Source organism: Pholcus phalangioides, unplaced genomic scaffold, assembly GCF_987345545.1.
Source record: "Pholcus phalangioides strain wild (caught in Gottingen) unplaced genomic scaffold, Ppha-v1.0 ptg000015l_1, whole genome shotgun sequence".
NCBI classification, from domain to species: domain Eukaryota; kingdom Metazoa; phylum Arthropoda; class Arachnida; order Araneae; family Pholcidae; genus Pholcus; species Pholcus phalangioides.
In genome coordinates this window covers 81,410,062-81,430,382 of record NW_028301608.1, presented here as the reverse complement: position 1 = coordinate 81,430,382, position 20,321 = coordinate 81,410,062, and the positions used below count along the sequence as shown (strand labels likewise).

Here is a 20,321-nt window from a genome sequence, read left to right as displayed (position 1 = left end):
TTAGCCATCTCTACACTGAATGAAAATCTCTGCAGTAGCCAAAACACAGTATCGTTAAATTGTGAACAATAATTCAGTCTTCCTCGTGTACTATTCTCCCGAAATTATCAAACTTTTTCCAAAAAATAAGTGTGTTTTCTAACAAAAGTCACCATTTCCATCATAAATGTTAAACAAGCTTTTACTAAATTTTCAATAGTAAATCTCTGCTTCCACTCAAACCCCCCCCCCCCCCTCCTCAGAACCAGTTCAGATAGATAATAAGCATTCATTGTTTTTGCAAGAAGTGAAAGAGTTCGCCTGACAAAAAGGGGGATCAGAACGATGTAACTTTCCTTCCAAGGACAAAAACTTGCATTTGGACGAAAATTCTTTCCGTTTTAGCAGGTTTTGTATCTATGATTTTTGTATGCTTTTGTATCTAATAGACTAAATATGTCTTCCATTTCCACGTTAGACAGTTTGTCTTAAAGAGGTTTCCTAATATTGAAAAAGCATTAATTACACACTAGAATATATATTTGTTCTGCTTAAGACAGGTTTTTCTGTCTCATACAGGTTTCACTGTAATATTTTACATACCTATTTGTATGCATTAGTAAAACTTTTCAATTTTTATTGTGACAGGCAACCAGAGGAAAATGAAGAAAGCAAAGCTAAGGTGAGGGTTACAATGGTTGGTTGGACTTTAGATGATCACATGGTCATCACTGCTGTTAGTGACCATTCAATAAAAGCCTGGAATTCTATAACTGGAGCTTTGTGCCATATATTAAAGGTAATTTTTCAGTTTTTTAAAAATCTATTTCTTGTATCATTTCAGTAAAATGGAGGCCAGCAATGACTTATGACATATCAATTCAATGAACACAAATTCGACTATAAGACTGCATTGTGTGTAAATTGTTTGTGGTATTTCTCTACATATTCATGTCTTGATTTTAACTTTTTTGAAAGCTAATTTTTTTGTCAACTTTTTTCTTTTAATTTAAGGGTCACGAGGATGAAGTCTTTGTTCTGGAACCTCACCCAACAGATCCAAGAGTGATATTAAGCAGTGGCCATGATGGGAGGATCATACTATGGGATGTTGTACTGGGTACTTGTGTGAAAAGTTATTTCAATTTAGTAAGCATTTCTTAACTTTTCTGCATAAAAATATTCAATAAAATGCATTATTATATTCATTAATTGATTTGTATTTTTTGAAATTATAATGTAATAATTATATAAAATATTATTTATTTTTTCTTTCTTTTTTTTGAAACATTTTTCTTAAATATTTTAACCCCTTAAGTGGTTTTTAAAACTTTTCTGGTTTATATTATAATTGTCAGTCAAAATCCCTAGGCCTTATAGAAATTGCCACGGTTATTTTCAAGGTTATTTTTCTCCAATTTCATGAGCTGATAAATGCTTTCCTCCCAACACAAAAAATAATTTTAAAAAAGGAAGAGGAAAACTAGTTTTCTGTTATTTATGCTGTAAATATTCTTATTATTTCAAAAGGGAAAGGAAAAACATGGTCTCCATCTTTTGTTTTCGGGCTTTGAACAAAAGCTGACTCCACCCACTGACAGTTGATCCACAGGTGGGGGGAACCATGTTTAACTGTGAAAGCAACTTCAATGCAGTAACTGGGCTCGTCATTGCCGAAATAAAAATGGTTTTTAGAAGGCAAGTTAATTTGGGATTGCTGAGATGAAAGGAATCGAGTTAGGTGAGATATCTTGTCATTGTCACCGTAAGGGTGATACACTTATCAAATGTGGCTCTCGATGTTATCTGATGTGGCCGCCACTTCAAACCTAATTTTATAAAAATGAACTAAGCGTACACATTTATAGATCATTCAAATGGCCAATGGTACAATTCCAGAGCATTTAAGTGGCCCATGTCAATTTTTTTCTGGTTACTCAAGTCATTCAATTCGAGGCACATTTCCAGATTACTTAAGGGACCCGCGACACAGTTCCAGAACACTTAAACAGTGTGTGGCACATCTAGAGGTCCCTTGAGTGATATGAGGAACAGTTTTAGAGCTCTTAAGTGCCCCCCCCCCCAAATTCAGTTCTGCATCACTCAAGTAACCCATGGCACATTCCCAGATTACTTAAGTGATCCGTGGCATAATTATAGATCACTTGAGTGATGTGTGCCATAGTTTCAGAGCAAGTACTTGAGTGGCCAGTGGCACATTTCCAGATCACTTGAAGGAACCACAGAGCATTTAGAGATCACTAAAGTGACTCTGTAAAGGACTTTCCAATAGGAAGAATGTTAGTTCAGGTGCCCACAAACTGGTGAAATGTTTTTCTCGTTTTTGACACCCTGAGTAAGATGCCATTAAGAATATTTCGTGTATTTATAAAGGATGGTTGATGACATAAGCATAATTCGAACTCCCTCTCCCCCCCCCCCCCCATCAAGTCAGCAAAGCCGAAACCTCCTTCCCCCATTGATGCTGATGTAATACTTGAATGAGCTTTTATAACAAACTCAGATATTGTGAATTTTCACATATAATGAAGATTTTCTATTTCCCATGAATTTCCTACTGCTTATCAAGATGATACAAAGTTTACTATAACAAATGTTTTTTCCGACTATCAAAGACTGAAAATTTCTGGCATTAAGCAAAGTTTGTGCTAAACTAAATTGGGGGGGGGGGGGCTGCACTATGATACTGTTCGATTGTACGTGTATGCAAAACTCTTCGACAAAAATTCAGTATAGACAACAGATTTTTTTTAAATATCAGTGTATATAAATTTGTTTATCAATTAGTAAATTACATCTTTTTATTTAATTTTTGGTGATAAAAATTATTTATTATCTGGTAGCTTTTAAAAACACATTCTTGATGAAATTTTTCCTTATTATCTGTTATTTAAAAAAATAAGTTGAATATTAAAACTTTCTCCAAAACTGCATCATTACTGTTTTTTTTTCCTTCCCTTTCCCTTAAAATTTATAAATTTTTCTCCAAAAAATTCTTTTGCTCTATAATTAAATTTAGTTTTGAATATTTGGCAAGCATTATGTCACCAGTTCAAATATAACTTATAGATTGAAGGTCAAGGGCATGGGGCAGTGTTTGATTGCAAGTTTTCCCCTGATGGTCATATGTATGCTGCAACTGATTCTCATGGTCATCTAAGCATATTTGGATTTGGGACAAGTGATCGTTATAAGAAGGTTGGTTAGTTAAATAATATGTATATAACAGTACATGTCCTACCTTTTTCTGATGGAAATGAAATGTATGAAATTGGATTTGTAAAAACACAAACATCTTTTTTTTTATAGGTGCCAGAAGAACAATTTTTTCATACAGATTATAGGCCTTTAATACGCGATATCAATCACCACGTTCTTGATGAACAAACCCAGACACCACCCCACCTATTGCCTCCACCATTTCTGGTTGATATTGATGGAAATCCATATCCACCCAATTTACAGCGACTTGTTCCTGGGCGAGAAAAATGTCAGGACTCTCAACTCATTCCTTATGTTTCTGTCTCAGCTGAAGGTAAATATGAATGTTCTGTTTTTATTTCCCTTATATTGTGTTTTTGAAATGTTTTTATTATTCTTTCAGTGAGAATTCACATTAAGTTGTAGATAAGGGAACAAAATTTTCTGAATTACAATTCAGAAGCAAATCAAAACAATCATTAGCAAATCAGTATGCTAACATTCAGATAAATAATTGGCTGAACAAGATAAATGTGTAGTTGTATATAAATTTATACAAATACAGTATTTGAGTAAAGACAATGAGTTTACTTGCACAAAGATATATGCATAAAAATATAATACCGATTTGATGTTATTAACTATATTTAGATCATAATTTTTGTATATTTGACTATTAAACTGCACATACACCTCAAACATTCCTATGAGAAATTTGTGCAAATTGGATACATGTCCAGGGATGCAAGAGCTGTTCCAAACTGCCCCTAAACGGTTCTCCTGCTACAAGGTGTGCTGAATCCCTGTGTATTTGAGCCAATTCCGGTTTGTTGTGCGGATCGTTTTAAAAGTGTAGGCAAGCTTTCTGATTCGGACAGCAGGCGGAGATTCAGGACTGTGCTATCACCCCTCTCAAAAGACATAATATGGGAAAAATTGACATGTAAAACACGAGACAATCAAATGAACCTACACAAAATACATTGTCCCTCCCAACACATTGCCCTGAATTTGCGCCCGTCTGACAGTTGGTGGCAATGAAAGCAACAGGCTTACAATGATACAAGAAATAACGATACTGCTTGCACTATGTTTGTATTCTCACCGATGGTTTCAGCTCTAGTAAAAAAGCAATGTTCCCTCTAACTTTTTTTATATTATACCTGCTCCAATCTTTTTTGTCCATTTGTGGTATAAAAAAATAATGCAGTCTGTAAAGAAATTTGCTCACTCGCATACATTCTATTTGGACAGTGTTTTTTTTCTGACATGGATCGCTATTTTAAGCGATGATTGGTTGGGTATTAGCGTGTGATCAACGTGGAACCTAAAGTGCTCGATCAATCCCACCTTGCTCTGTTTACTGTTGTTTTAGGCTCTTCTGCTTTGGTTTAAGCCCACTATTGCTAGGCATCATAATGAGGCTGGTGGTGACCTGGGTTAATACAGATCAATAGTGTGTTCAGTAGTTTTTCATGTGCATTGCACATTTTCAGCAGTTGTGCCCGCAGAGCTTGTTTCTGAAAGTTTCATAGTAGGTGCAGGCGGAGCTCTGATATGACAAATATTGGTAGGGATCTAGGGTTGCCAGACAAATGTATATATGACCCGCTAGGGCATGTGCAGGGGTGGATTGCATTGAATGTTCATGAATTATTTTTGAGCCTCTTCTTTCTCTCAAAGTTGCTCGGGGGGGGGGAATTCCATGTGGCTTGAATTCCTAGGTTTCAGTGCCTATGGGGTGTTTCATTTAAGTCAACTTTAAAAGTTTTTGGAAATTTAAAAAAAGAATTTTGGAGTTTTTACAATTTTTTATTATGGTATATGTTTGAAGAAGGTTGGAGTATATGTATAAATTCTTGTTTTGACTTTCAGCATGCTTGTGTATATTTTGGAAAAGGTCAAATAATTTATATTGTCATTTCAGTATTGTATGTGTTAGCAGTGACAGATACCTCAGAAACATTTTAAATGGGCTTCAATTTGTTAAGGAAATTTATTTAGAATTATTTGTTTTAATCATTTTTTTGACAAAACTTCCAGCATTTTAGGAAAAAATTACTTATATTGCAAATATAGTTCATTTTTACTCCTGCTCAATTTTGAAAATTTCTGACCAAAAAATTAACTTTTCTGCTCCAAAATGGATGAGGGGCACTTGCATCCCTGCTTGTCTGAAAGTGTTGTGTACCAGACGTGAAATAGAAGTTTCATTTCTGAGAAAGGGTTTTACTTGTTCAAGAAGTCTGTCTTGTGCAAATTAGAAAGCAACAACATGGGAAGTTATCTTGTGTATATTCGACTACAATACTTTCAATTATAAAAATGATCCCAATAGAAGAATTGATTAATTGCTTGTAATTCATGACTACAATTTTTTTTATTACTATAAAATAGGAGCTGATATTCTTGAACCAGTTCGGCCTCCAGATGATAATGACAGACCAACAATAGATGACATGATAGAACGTCTTCAACAAGAGCAAGATCGTAGTTTTGCTGCTGTGTCGCATGCCCACGCTGACCGAAGTTTTTCACCTGAGCCAGGAGCATCCTCGTCACACTCTAGTCAAAGGTCTCCTCGAGGCAGCACTAGTGAAAGAAATGATCCATTTTCACCTCGTTCAGCTCAAAGAGCACAAGCTGGTACTTACCTTATTCATTCTTTTTTTTTAATGTTGTTGAGCATTATTTGATATTTTGTATGTGTGTGTGGACATCTTTTAAAAAATAATGCATGAACAAGAATGGTGCATGGCTATGAATCATAGTAATAATTTATCATGAACCCAAAGTTGTACCTGCAAACATTTATTGATATTACTTTTCAAGTTTTATTTGATTCATCATTTGCTTTATTTTTTGATAAAGTTAAGTAGAAACAGAAAAATTTGCATAACATGTTGTACTTCGTTCACAAGCAGCATTATCTGCAAATATAGCAACTGTTCCTAATCAAAGAATAATCCATAAATTTTGATTCTTATTGCCAAGAAGGATTTGATTTGATTATGCCATGCATGCTCAACCTATGGGTCAAATATGGTCTTACTACACATATATCCATACTTCTCAAGTGGCCCATGAAAGACTATCGGATCACTTGAGTGTCTTTTAGTAACAATTACAGATCACGTGTTTGGCTCATGGCATTTCTTTTATCTAAAATCATTTAAATGACTCAAAACACATTTACAGTTCATTGTAATTGCCTGTGGCACACTTTCAGATTATCTGAGTGACTTGCAGCACATTTCCAAATCACTTGAGTGACACGTGACACACCTCTTGTTCACTTAAGTGGCTCGTGATTCATTTGTAGATTATTTGATGGACTAGCATGAAGTACATTTCCAAAAAATTGAAATGGCTAGCGGCACATTTTCAGATCAGTTTGCTTGGGGCGAGGACATTTCCAGATAACTCAAGTAGCCTGCAACACATATTGTGCTAACAATCACTTTTTATCAAATATAAACAAACCTCAAAGTAACCATATTAGCAGTAAAATAAAAAAATTTTGAAAGGTAAAATGCATTATGAACAATATTTTTATTTTTTACGTGCTCTTTCTCCTCTTATAATTGTGGATATCTCGAGGAGTATCCACATAGCATTGAGTAAAAAGAAATTTAAAATATTTCTTGTACAGAGCTGAAACTTGACTATGTCTAAAAAAACATTTTTCTGACAGAATTATCAAAGATATATCATGTAATTTAGCATCAGTTTATAGATCCTAATATTTAGTCTTATTTACCACATTAGCTGGCATGCCAGGAAACAGTGAGGGAGACCACCATATCGAGAATACCTATATTTTTCATCATGCTGAGAAATTTTAGTCACTCTGAAAATTTCTTAAATATCTGGACTCTGGGTTCAATCATCCAATTCAATCACTTCCTGTCTGTTCTTGTCATTTTAGAATCTTTTGTGTTTTATGAGCTGTTCTTTGTCGGGTTTTGCTACCACAAATCTTGGTATATTGCAAATGTTAGATCCTCAGCAAATTTGTTCATGTAGATTAGATGAGCTAAATGGAAAAATTCATAGACTAAGTTTTTTTTGTATTCTTTGATCATGTGTTTAAAGATTTGAATAAGTAGAGCAAGAATTTTTTTGCACAGCAAAACATGTTCTTGCAATATTAAAGAGACAGGATATTTTTTCTTCAATCTCTGAACATGTAAAAAAATATAAAAAAAGTAAAGTATCTGTATTCTCTGTATTACGCTGGTGATAATTAAGTTAGAGCCATAAATAAGTGCTTAATTATCATTATCAAATTCCTTCACAAAACATGTTTGCTATAGTGATGACTATTTTATTTCTATTCACATATTTATTGGGTATTTAATATAGATTGATATCAGTCTTTTTTATGAATGCATTGTGATCCTTATTGAACCTCCTTTTTTCCGGCATGCCAGGAATGGACCAAACTTCAACATTAAAAAATCTGGTGTTCCTCCCAATTTTTACGGCATGCTGACTAATGTGGAGTATCATGGTGAATGTGTATGGAATATTTTTGTGTGTGCGTGTCAAAATGCAATATTCGTGTTCGTGTATATGCACACATGAATAACTTGGTTAGAAAAATGTAACATTATGTTCTTCTAAGTCGTAATTGTACTAATCTTTATTGTTTGATATTAATGTTTTCCAAATAAAACTTAAATTTTCCAGGTCATAGTCGTGTTGGTATGCGTCGGACTGGTGATATTGAAGGCGTTCGTCAATCTGTGGGCAATTGGCAAACCAGGGGTGTTCAAAGTGAGGTGCCATCATGGGTTAGGCGAGTTATTGTTAAACCTATGCTACCTTCTGTATCTAAGTACAGACATGCACATCAAGTTGCTGTTGCAGATAATGAATTGGCATATTTTAACCGTGAGAAAAGGCGAAGAGATATATCTCCAGCACAGGTAATATAGTATTTCAATGGTTTGCTTTTAACATGTCTAGAGTTTTTTATATTAATATGATTATTAACATAATTATAGTTAATAATATATGTATTTTGTGAATAACACAATTATTGTTATCCACTATACCATTATATATGCATGAACTTATTCATTGATTTCAGATGTCTGCAAGGAAACAGGATGATAGAAGCAGCAGAATTCCAAATGGGGAGAAAAGGTTTTCTTTACGTTCAAGGAGACGAGCTCCTAGGGGAGCTCCCAGAGAGACTCGTACAAATTCTGCTGGTGAAGAATTAGAGGTAAGTGGTTTTTAGGTAGACATATATAATATTGTATAATTGTGTAACCACCAGTTCTCAAAACAAAAAAATATTAAGAAACACTGAAAAATCTTAAAGTATTTCTTTTAATTGTTTAAATGCATCTTAAACATTGAATGCATGCAGGCAATGATAAATGTCTTGGACGATCTTCTCTGAAGCAATGTTGGCATAGATCTATCAAACCACCAATGCTACTATTCAATTCTATGGAGCAAGCCTTTCGAAATTTGCAGAGCTAATTTTATCATTGTTTAAGTGTATTTCTGGTCATATAGCTTTTTCCCTGACTACCTTCAAAATATGCCAAAAATTGGTTCTTAATCGCCACCAAGTTCCAAGTAATCAATTTTCTGTTTCCACCCATAAAAAATCATCCTCTGCTTTAGGTCATTCACTCTGATCCTATCGTAGGTAAGAATTTCCAGAATTACACTTCACAAATCTATTGAAGCATCCTCATCCATGAGTATTCACAAAAGTTTGAGCAACCACTAATTTTTTCAATTAATAACAGAGGGCTTAATTTTCCATGTGTGATCATTAAATTAGGGTCTAAGAACAATAGAATTTACCTTAGCATTTTTATCAGCACATGCAAAGGGATCATTTGATTAAAAAAAAAGGCTATTCATAAAAAAAAAAATTATTTTGATAAAGACATGCTTGGGTGTGTTGAAAAATTTGGCTGGTGCCTAATTTTTTTTTAAATTTATGAAACTCTATTAACTTAATTATATTTGGTGATTCATGGAAATTTGTATAGTGAAATCCTGATATAATGATACTCAGCCTACCAAGAAAAAATGTTGTAAAGAAATTATCGTTATATCAAGAGGCAGCAGTTTAACATTAGTCTATATGCATTTCCAAACAAGGCTTGAAAAATAGCATTGTAGAAGGATTTATTGTTTTATCGAGTATCGTTGTAGTGAGGTTTCACTGTAGTTCATTAATGAAAACTAATGTTGTTCAACTGAAGTTAAATTCTTTCTATAGCAAAATCAAGAGGATGCCAACTCAAGCAGCAGCAGTTCAGATACTGAATCTGAGCATAAGGAATCATGGAGTGAGACTTCTGCAGAAGAAAGGTACCATTTTAGTTAAAAAGCACAAAACTTATTTATTTTTTTAAATGCATTTAATGTGAACGTTTCTCACATGGGAATCAAACAGTTACAACAGTTACATACATTTTTCTGCCATCAAATAAAATGAATTGACTTATAATAGTATTTATATGTCAATTATCAATCATTTTTATTTATATGTCAGTCTGAAACTGTTTACCTATGTTTGTTACTATGGGAAAATCATTTTATTTGTTGCAGGTATGGTTTAAAATTTAGAGATTTATAAAATAACTAAAGGAATTATATATAAAGACTTGACCGAAGGCCATAAAATGAACAGTTTCACAATCGGATAAATTAGAATTTTCAGGAAACATTGATCATTTTCTTTTACATTAAGTATATATCACATACAACTATTACCAACTTTAGTAGACTAAAGCTGGTTTTTTGACACAACTCAATCAAGTTTGCAGGTGTCCCCATCCATTTGTGATTTGGTCGGTTTATTTTTGCTTCTGATACATGCAGGTGGCAAAGATGAGCTCTTAGTTTTTCTAGACTGTTCAGTTTGATGCTAAGAGTCTTGTACTGAAAGAACCCTGCTCTGAAAACATAAGCTTTTTTCTGTCTCTCTATGTAATTTTTATTGGCAGAGTCTTTTATTTCACATCAAATGATTCAAAAACTTTCCGAAAGAAAAGCAGAGGTATACATCTGGAAATATATTATGAGGTGGACAGAAATTAATCACGATCGAGTGACAGTAATTCTAATGATTAGTGCTAAAATTGAGCTCACAACCCAGCTGTTTTATGTTAGCATATGCATCCATATCAATAAAAATGTTCATTAGCCGAGGCAGAAGAATCATGAAAAAAATCTTTGTTAGCCAAAATAATCATAAGCCAAGGCATTCATTCGCTGAAGTATCACTGTATGTATATTTTTTGGTGATGAGAAAATCTGTAAAAAAAGGTAATAGTAGTACATATTGCGTTTAGAAGAACATTGTTGTGAAGGCTACATATAATTTTTTTTATATTCAAGCTCTGGGGAGTATAAACCTTCTTGGTCTACAACTGCAACAACAGCACGAGGAAAGCGAAGTGCAAAAGCAGGAACAAAGCCCTCTACTTCTAATTCTCAAGCAGGTCCTTCGACACGCCAGAAAAGGCTTGTTACATCTGAAGATGAAACTGACAGTGATGAGAACGAGGGTAGGGTGAAAGGAACAAGTGAAAAATCAAAAAAGAGAAAAGATCCTCCCTCATCAAAGAATCAAAAAAAGGTGGTTATTACTTTTTTCTTGTATATATAATTAAATTGATTTTCCACAATAACATTGTTGTTATTGTTAAAATAAGTTGCCCGAGTGGCATGGTGGTAAGATGCTTGTCTACCATTGGGAAGGTTACGGTCACGGGTTCAAACCCAGGAGAGAATATAGATAAGTTATTTTTCTAACAAGCTTGAGGCGACCACCTATATAGATGGTTACAATGATGCCTGATGATGTCAATAAGTGCCCCTCCCCCACTTTTGTTTTGGTGATTTGCAATTGGTAAGAATTCATTTTGCTCTGTTTCTCCCAGAAACTTCCTTTTCAACAACCAAATAATTGTTAGAAAATGCTTGATAATGTTCAGAACCGATTCTGGTCATTTGAAATTCTGATTAATTAATTGATATTTTAATTATTTCAGTATTGTACTATAGTTTTTATAGTCAATAGTCAATTTCTTGAAAAACTGGTTTTAAAAATTAAAATTGACTAGGCGCCACATCAGTGTAAGGGCTGAAAGTCCCCAAAATCATGTTTTAAAGCATGAGTGCCATGGTTGATAGATCAAGAAATATTTTTGTACCCTCTTATATTTTGGAACTACTATTGCTGAAAAAATGTTTCGAAAATTCAATATTTAAACAGACCATACACAGTCTGACCACCTGCTTATAACGAGCTCCCTTTCAGTGAGTCTGGATTTAACACACAAATTAATGCATTTTGGTGCAACATGTGTTGGTACACAATAATTTTTATGACAATTCTATCGTTTTTAGCAGGGTTGGTAAAAAAAACGTTTTTTTTTTTAAAGATCTGGGTTTTTTGGTTTAAACCGGTTTTTTGTTTTAAATAGTATTAACATTAAAAACAATGAAATTTCTGAAAAATCATTCAAACTTCCAATAATTAACTAAAATAAAATGTTTATTAATGTAATTAACACTATTCCTATGCTAATTAATCAATAAATATTTATTGCATTTTAACAAAAACCAACTTTTGCAATTTAATTATTTTTTGCTTAACTCAATGGATTACTGTGTGTTTGAAAATTCTTTTAATGTTATTATTAATCATATAATATATAAAGGTTCTTCTCCAGTTACTTTCAGTATACTTAATTAGGAAGCTATTTTGCAAAAACTATAAGAAGTATAAACTAACTATATACAGGGTGATTGTAACTAAGGTTCTGATTTCAAAACACTGTAAAAAAAGAACGATTGTCAGAATGACTTGAAAATTGACATGAATGTTCCTGAAAAAATGCAGTTTTATTTGATAAAGGGGAAAAAATATTTAGAAATGTAAAATTAATGACATCATCCAACATGTGGGAAATTTGCTTGCAGAATGGAAACGATAGCCAGTCATGGCAGAATGATACCTTAATTATAGCATTTCATGATTTCGTAATTTATGGAAACATCACAGAAAACAAAGTAATTGAAGAAATAACTACAACTTACTTGAGAAATGTTAAATATGTCGTCCACCGCGTGTTCTGGCTCTGAGGGTGAAAGCACAAAAATTCTTGTTCAACAACAGAATCGGAGTATGCCATGGGAATGATGTGGATGTGCTTGCAGTTCAGCTTTATTAAACCAAACCCCCCCCCCCCCCCCCAGGGCCGTCTTAAAAGCATCATGGGCCCCCGGGCCAAGTAATTTTTCTGAGGCCCTACCAGGAAAATTCTTGAATATTTCAACCAGATCTCATGTTTGTGAGGCCCCCGGGTGGGCCCATGCCTTAAGATGGCACTGTCCCCCCCCCCCCCCCCCCCCGTTAATATTCCTGAGGAACTTCTAACATATAGGGAATGTGCTGGAGATTGCAATTCAACAAAGTTTCCAATCTGACCACTGTTTATAACATTTTGAATTACACCCACAGCCAGAAGTTGCAAGGGTTAAGGTGCATCCTGTCAAAATGGGTTTTCAGCAGCTGCTTTGCTGGTATTGCAATGTGCATCTTGATAGAAGTTCTATCAACACACTGATGCTGTGGAAGTGCCGAAATGATGTGATTGCACAAAATAGATTATACTGCTGGCCAAGTACAGCATCATCTACTTGCACATTTTGCACTTTTTTCTTTTGCGAAAGAAACTTCCATTGCTTCAGGAATATCCATGCAAATTTTCAAGTCATACTTATTGTATAGTTTTGGAGAATCAAAACTTAAATTATAATCACCCTGTATATAGCTGATTATTTTTCATAAATCTGTTGCTACTATACAGTAGAACCTTGGTTAACTGGGCTTAACAGTGTGTGTGTGTGAAAGTATAAAAAACAACTATTGAATATTAAGACTGGGAGATATACAGTAGGAGATGTGCTACTTCTTATGGGAAAGAAAATGAAAATGTGTGTGAGGTAGTGTAACTACTAGTACACTAGTTTTTGTCCTTTAAGGACAGCTGGTGTCTTTATTAGATTATAGGACCACCTGCCCCTAGCATGATGGTGTCACTACTGTTGCTGTTTCTTTGTGAAAGGAAAAAGAAACCTTGTGAGATAATACACCATCACATTTAGATGTGTGATGCAATCCTTATTCATGAATTTCCTAAAGATAGAGCATCAGAACGTAGCCAAAGGTTAGAAAATGTTGTAAGAATGAGAAATTTTGGGTTTTATATATAACTTTAAATAACTAAGATACTTCATATGAAAAATATATATATATTCCGGCCACTTTTATGAGACTTTCTGAAAAAAACCACTTATAAAATCTTATGTCATTTAAAGATATACCATCAGAATGTACTCCAAGGATATAAAATGTGGTAAAAATGAAACATTTTGGCTAATAATGAACCAATATGATATTTTTCAAGGAAAAAAAATGATATTTAGGCAACTTTTATTTGATTTTTTGAAAAAAACCACTTGGTTAAAACCAAGGTTTAAACCAAACAACCCTGGCTTTTAGTGAGCAAGTTAAATCCAAGTTTTCATGGTAGCTTGGATTTAACAAGCAAATTGGAAGAGAAACTTGAAAAAATAAGTGCATAAATGAGAGAATGAAAAAGTATATGCAGATGCAGGAAAAAATACAAAACTGAGTTTCTTTTGCTTCTCTCATAGTATGGAGATATAACAATAGATGAAGGATGCCAATCAAATCAACAAAAGGCTTATTAATTCCCATAAGGTTTGTTGTCAATGTGCAGAAATAGCAACTGACACTTCATGTAAAGTGGGAAGGATGAGGATGGGAAATGAAGATAAGAAACAGGACAATAATTGGAGTGTTAAAAAATGGCTAGTTCAGCCTTTGTCCAATGAATGCATGTTTGACTGTACTATCATTAGCGGATTTTTTCTTTCCAGTATGTTATTTTTTTGGAAAAAAATGTCCAATAGCAGAGTTTTAATTCTCGAGAAACTATATAAAGTTAAAAAAATATTCTTTTCTAATGTCTAATAGCCATACTGTGTATGCATTGCATTTTACTGGTGAACCATTGGTCCTAGAGGCATAATTCCAAGTAGGAAAACGTATCTAAATAACGTGTAGTAGTCAGATATGTCATTCATGTTTAAAGAGGTTCTATAGTTATTGAAATTAAAATGTTAGCTATATTTATATCATTTCAGTGTGCCCAATTAGAAAGTCATTGCCGTGTTTCTCCTGATGCCAACTGAAAAAATTCTGATTCTAAGTACAATATTTACTGAGATATTCGAATTCGAAAAATGGAGGAAAGTTGACAAAAAAAATTATTAAATGCGAGGAAACCATTATACCTAGATTTCATGCTGTTTTTTCCCAACTTTCCTTTTTTTCGAATTCAAATATCTCTAACTATTGCATCAGAATTTTTTTTTTCAGTTGAATACAAATTTATAGAATAACCGGCTTTAATTACCATTTCTTGCAAGAAACAAGCTCCTCATTATAAGCAGGTCTGACTGTACATGGTTTAAATTTTAAAGTGAAAATGAAATTAATTTGAGAAATTTTATGTTAAAAAAAATAGGTAGACTTCTTTATAAAATATCCACCTTTTTTTTTTTTTTTCTTATGAGTATTTCATGCTCCAATAATACATTTTTGTGCTTTTAATTCCTTTTTTTTAATTTATAGTATGGAAATTAATAGTATTTGAACTCTTTCATTATGAATAGACTGCTGCTGTGCCTACCACAAGTACCAAGAAGAAGCTACCTGAGAGGTATCGTCCACCCGAGTGGTTAACTGACACAATGCCCCATAAAGCTCCTTATGTACCTCAAATAGGTGATGAAGTGGTTTATTTTAGACAGGGACATGAACTGTATGTACAGGCTGTTAAAAGAACCAGAGTGTATGACATATTCATGAGAAGTCAGCCATGGAGGCACATCAACCTGCGGGTAATGCATTGTTTAGTTTTACTTTGATTTATATATATATAATATAAATACAAAACCAAGAATAATTCATTTGTGAAGTGTGAGCTTGATCAGCGTACATCTGATAAATACTTGAGTGCAAAGATTGTGAAATACTATTCGTATAAAAATTGTCTTTGTAACTTATTTAAATGCGCAAACCAATATTTCCATATTTTATTTATTTTTGCACCAATAACAGCATGTTGCTTATGCTAGTCCATACCTACTGAAATTGGATTGGTTGAAGAGGAATTAAAATAACCTCTGTATTGTGAGTATTTCATTCGGGTAAGAGAAATACTGAAGATTGAATATGATGTTAAATATCGTAATTTTTTCAGATATGTTTTTTTAATTTAATGCAGAAACTATTTTTCGAATGTTCACTGAAATTTTTCTTTACCATGGAGATACATCAAGTTTTCTGTGACTTTCAAGAAATTCTATGGGGAAAAAAGTCTTGCTATAGAAAGAAAAAAAATGCAAAAAAAATTAAACATGTTCAAATAAATGTTTATATTTTTGTGAACACTCAAATTATTTTTACAAAAATACTTATGTTGCAATAGCAAGGGAAATATTCTGTGAAAGTTACAAATTATTTCTATGCTTATTTTCGTATCTGCAACAATCATCCTCAAATTTATGACTTTTGCAGTGGCACTGTGCATGAAAAACTATTTGGTAGACACGTTTTCTTAATCTACAAAAATTATGTAGATTCGATGAATGGAAATCCTGTTTCCCAAACATTAGTGGCTCGAATTGAAACAGTGAAATGATTGATGTTGTGCATAGAATGAATGAAATATTTTAACGTTAAAATGTATAGGAATAAATAACAAACCAAGTCAAAAATCCTATAAGTGTAAAAAAAAAAAAAGTAGTATAATTAAGAGGCGTATAAACGAGGTTCCATTATGTTATCAAAAAACCTCTTGTCCCAACATAATTGCATTAACCCAGGAGTTCTTTCAAACTTTTCCCACCTGCAGTGCCTCTATCCCTAATCAACTCTTATCCACGGCTTCCCCAGAGCAGTTTAACAAAGAATCTCTTCAGAAAACCTTTGTCAGGGCTGCCATTCTGCGGTGCTCCTGACAAAGCTTGATGCACAGTTTGAGAATCTCTATCTCTTACAGCAGCACTCGGCTAATTAAAACCCTCTCATTTTGTTAATGACATTCCTCTGTGGCTGTTACAATTCGGATCAGGGAGATTTTAAAACTGCTTAAAAGGACTGTACTTCAATTTTTCCTCCCCACATTTACAAATTTTTTTTTATGTTTACTCATGGAATGTTCATTTAAACACGATAACATGATTAGTATTCATGGCTTTTTTTCTTTTTTTTCTTCAGGATCAGGAAGTAGCAAAAATTGTGGATATGTCTTTTGAGAACCATGGACCTAGGCTTTGTTGTTTGCAGCTTGCTCTTTTGAATCCATCGGGATGCGAAAGTGAAACGACTTTCTCTGTGAAATATCATGATATGGCTGATGTTATAGATTTTATTGTGTTGAAGCAAACTTATGACCAGGCAATGTATTATAACTGGAAGCCAGGTAATATATGTACACACTTATGCAGGGCTCCCACCTCGTCCTACTTCTTGATAAAATGTCATACTTTTGTCTTTTCTCGGTTATGTCCTACTTTCTAGTTTTTGTCCTAGTTTTCCACCAAATCCTATCGACAAAATTTGTGTAATTGATTTTAATTGAGGGGAGGGAATCATATTGATATATTGCGAAATATTACAAATGTTGTAGATTGCGATTAAAATGATTCTGCCAAAGCAGAAATTGTATCATTTTTAAGGTTATTTGAGGGGTGTATGTGGACCATTTAGTTCGTTAATTTTTTCATTTGCTTAGTTTGAGAGTTCAAGCAAGAATAGTCATTGAAAACTTCTGTCTAGATCGGAAAAATTATTTTGTATTTACTACTTGTGTTTGACTACAACGTACGAACAACGTAGTAAAACCATCTGGTTCACCTTGATTTATTTCCATTGTATCTTGTAATTTACATATTGTGCTTTTGGAAGTGGTCTTGAAAAAACGTCATTCTTAAAAAACTTACATATCTTCATAATTTGCTGTGCATTGTGGAAGAGAGCTGACAGACAGGACAGTGGAAGACTCGGAAAAAGAATGTAATTTATATTGTGAAGGAGAAACAGAAAAGAATTGTCTGTTGTTGCTAGTACCCTAATTTGTCCAAAAATTGTTTTTGTGGAAAAGTTATTTCTTGTATTTTGCTTTGGCTTGAGCCTATTTTATAAGATACTAAAATAGTGCTATGAAAAAAATGAATTTAAAATTTTTTTTAATAAAAAAAAAATTTTTTTTAGGAATTTTTTTATTATTTATATATATATATATATATGTTTGGGGGGGGGGAGTCCTACTCTTTAGTCCTGCTTTTTCTTATTTTTTCTAGTTTTTGAGCGGGAGCCCTGCTTATGGCATCAGTTTATATAAGATATTACAATTTGTATATTTGTGATACAAAGCATTAAAGTCAGAGTGGTGCAAGTCATCCTCACTTTCTGAAAAGGTTTACTAGAATTTGTTTTTTCCTAAAAATAATTTCGTCAGTTTCTATGAGAAACAGTCATTTTTACTTTTACTAATTTTCATTTTAGAGATATAGAGAAATTGGAATCCTTTGCATGATAGAACACACAAAAAAAAATGTAACCATTATCACACTGGCAAAAGATCCCACAGCGGTCAAAGCTAGTATGAAAGGATTTAGTTTTTTGCCCGACTAGTTCTATCTTGAGAATAAAAATACACAGTACTGTAATCCTTGTTTCTGTGGACGATATTTCAAATTAAATATTGTCTTTATCAGACTCGTCCTATGATAAATAAAACTATCATTTTGGGAAGAAAAGTCGCATTCCTCTGTGGGGAATTGAACCACCAACCTCTCATTGTCCGGTCAAGTGCTCTACCACTGTGCTACAGGGGACAGACTTTTTCTAACCTTAGAACAATATGTTCTTTAAGCTGAGTGGTACTGCGCAGTAGACAGCCTCCTAACACAACAATGGCTCATAACGACATTAGCCCCTGATGTAGACGTACAACAAAATGATGAACCTCTCTGTTAATTATACAAAGTACAATTGACTTTCCTCTATTGGTTAAATATTCTATCTGTCACCATAGCTCAATTGGTAGAGCACTTAACCGGCATTCGAGGGACTCTGGTTCGAGTCACGGTAGGGGCAGAGATGAAATTTTTCCAAAAAAATCTATGTCTACAAAATTAGCCAGTTTTTCTGTATATCTTATACAATTGACTTGATACCAAGCTGAGATAATAATTATCTTTGCTTGGTATTTAGTCACACTATAATTTTTTATTAAGAAAAAGAAACTACTTATTCTGCTTTCTATAGAGTTCAAGTTGAGAGGGGGGATCTTTAGATCAAAATCTTGGGGATATTTATCTTACGTATTTCTGTTCCCTCATTCAAAAGAGACTACTATTTAGGAAGCCTTGTTGAAAGGTTAACCTCTATAGTAATCCTATGCAATACATTCCTTTTCAAAAATGCAGTGGTGGTCTGGAGGTCACCATTATTCGGAGGTGGCCATTACAGGAAGTTTCATTGTATATCAGATTGCAAGATTACTTATAGATATTGATGCCTGTCATAAACAGAGAAAACTATGCTATTTTAATGACCATTGTTTTTTTCATGAAGTTTGATAAAGGAGTACTTTTTCCTTTCAATGGGAAAACATAGACCTATTTTAAAATAATTTATTCATCTAAGATGTGATTTAGAATTCAGAACTATATGTAATAAAAATTTAATGAGAAAAATCTTGAATGACTGTTGAAATTGTATGTTGAAACTTGTACAAGTTTCCACAGATGAGACATTTTTGGGTGGGGGGGGGGGGTGAACCAGAAATCCACCAATATGAAATAACTGATGGTGTTTCTCTGGACTCCAAGTGAAAACTTTACTTATATTTATGAAGGGTTGAGCTATGTTATCCAGGTTATAAAGGGATAAATTTGAGTCCGAACATAATAAATTGTTTACTGGAAATTATAAAAAGATTATAAAAGATTATTTAAATAAGTTGCTGTGTAAAAGTGAATTTGTTTTTAAATGTAATAGAGATATTTATTTCACATCATGGAGTGACTATCATGTGCTTGATCTTTGGATTTGTCTTTTAGGGGACCGTTTCAGATCAGCCATAGATAAAGCTTGGTGGCTTGGAACAATCAAATCTCAGAAGCCATTCAATGATAACTTCCCTGATTCGATGTTTCAATGTTTCCTGGTAAAGTGGGATAATGGAGAAAAAGAACACATGAGTCCTTGGGACTTTGAACCTATTGATTCATCTCGTAAGTATAGCGTGGAAAAACTTCTCACATTATGAAGTAAACTTATACTCTTGAAATATAAGAATTTTTACCATACTTTCTTATAATTACATCATTTTTCAGTGAAATAAGAATGTTTCATTACTTGGTCGAATCAAATAAAAAACAGACTATTCACGCTTATTGGTAATGATTTTGATAATGAAATAAAATACACAATACAAATTGCTTTCTAATATATTCTATTTCATAACCTTGTTTTTTTACTATCATTTCACATTCACACATCCCAGATAGTATACCTTTTTGGAAAATCACAAGTATACTTTTCTTCCATTTCCATCTGCATTATTTCCCCCAATTTTCTAATCAAGCTAGTTGGTCGGCGTTAATTTGAGAGAGACCTTGTTTTAAGAGTCCAAAGAAACAGACAGTAATTTATCAGTACCACATCTGGGGAAAATATTCCAAAATGGTGTCTTGTCTTTTTTCTACTGACTTTTGTGTGACTCAGATACCTTTGTCAATTTTTGCCAGATTATTTTTCTGGTTCACTTCTAGCTTTTTTTTTCTTAAATTTAAAATCAATCCTATTCCTAATATGTGTAATTACCCTCCATTTAGGCATAAATTAATCAGCTGATTTATGTGTTTAGTTTGCTGCATATATTTTACTGAAATATTAAAATAAGATGTGTACACACACAAAATGTAACCCTCAAAATTTCATAACCAGTGTGTTTTCTGTCTTCTAA

The 20,321-nt window shown here is 33.3% G+C and overlaps 1 protein-coding gene across 2 annotated transcripts in view; it reads left to right on the top strand.

The window, feature by feature from the left end:
• BRWD3 (bromodomain and WD repeat-containing protein) overlaps positions 1-20,321 on the top strand; it is a 61,463-nt gene that overhangs the window by 25,593 nt on the left and 15,549 nt on the right. For both annotated transcript variants that reach the window (XM_089244479.1, XM_089244480.1), the window contains 12 exons: positions 628-778; positions 994-1,128; positions 3,070-3,198; positions 3,310-3,535; positions 5,599-5,847; positions 7,894-8,132; positions 8,297-8,434; positions 9,455-9,546; positions 10,579-10,819; positions 14,953-15,180; positions 16,562-16,766; positions 19,414-19,587. In XM_089244479.1, coding sequence (XP_089100605.1) covers positions 628-778; positions 994-1,128; positions 3,070-3,198; positions 3,310-3,535; positions 5,599-5,847; positions 7,894-8,132; positions 8,297-8,434; positions 9,455-9,546; positions 10,579-10,819; positions 14,953-15,180; positions 16,562-16,766; positions 19,414-19,587 — 2,207 coding nt within the window. The remainder of the gene's footprint in view (positions 1-627; positions 779-993; positions 1,129-3,069; positions 3,199-3,309; positions 3,536-5,598; positions 5,848-7,893; positions 8,133-8,296; positions 8,435-9,454; positions 9,547-10,578; positions 10,820-14,952; positions 15,181-16,561; positions 16,767-19,413; positions 19,588-20,321) is intronic.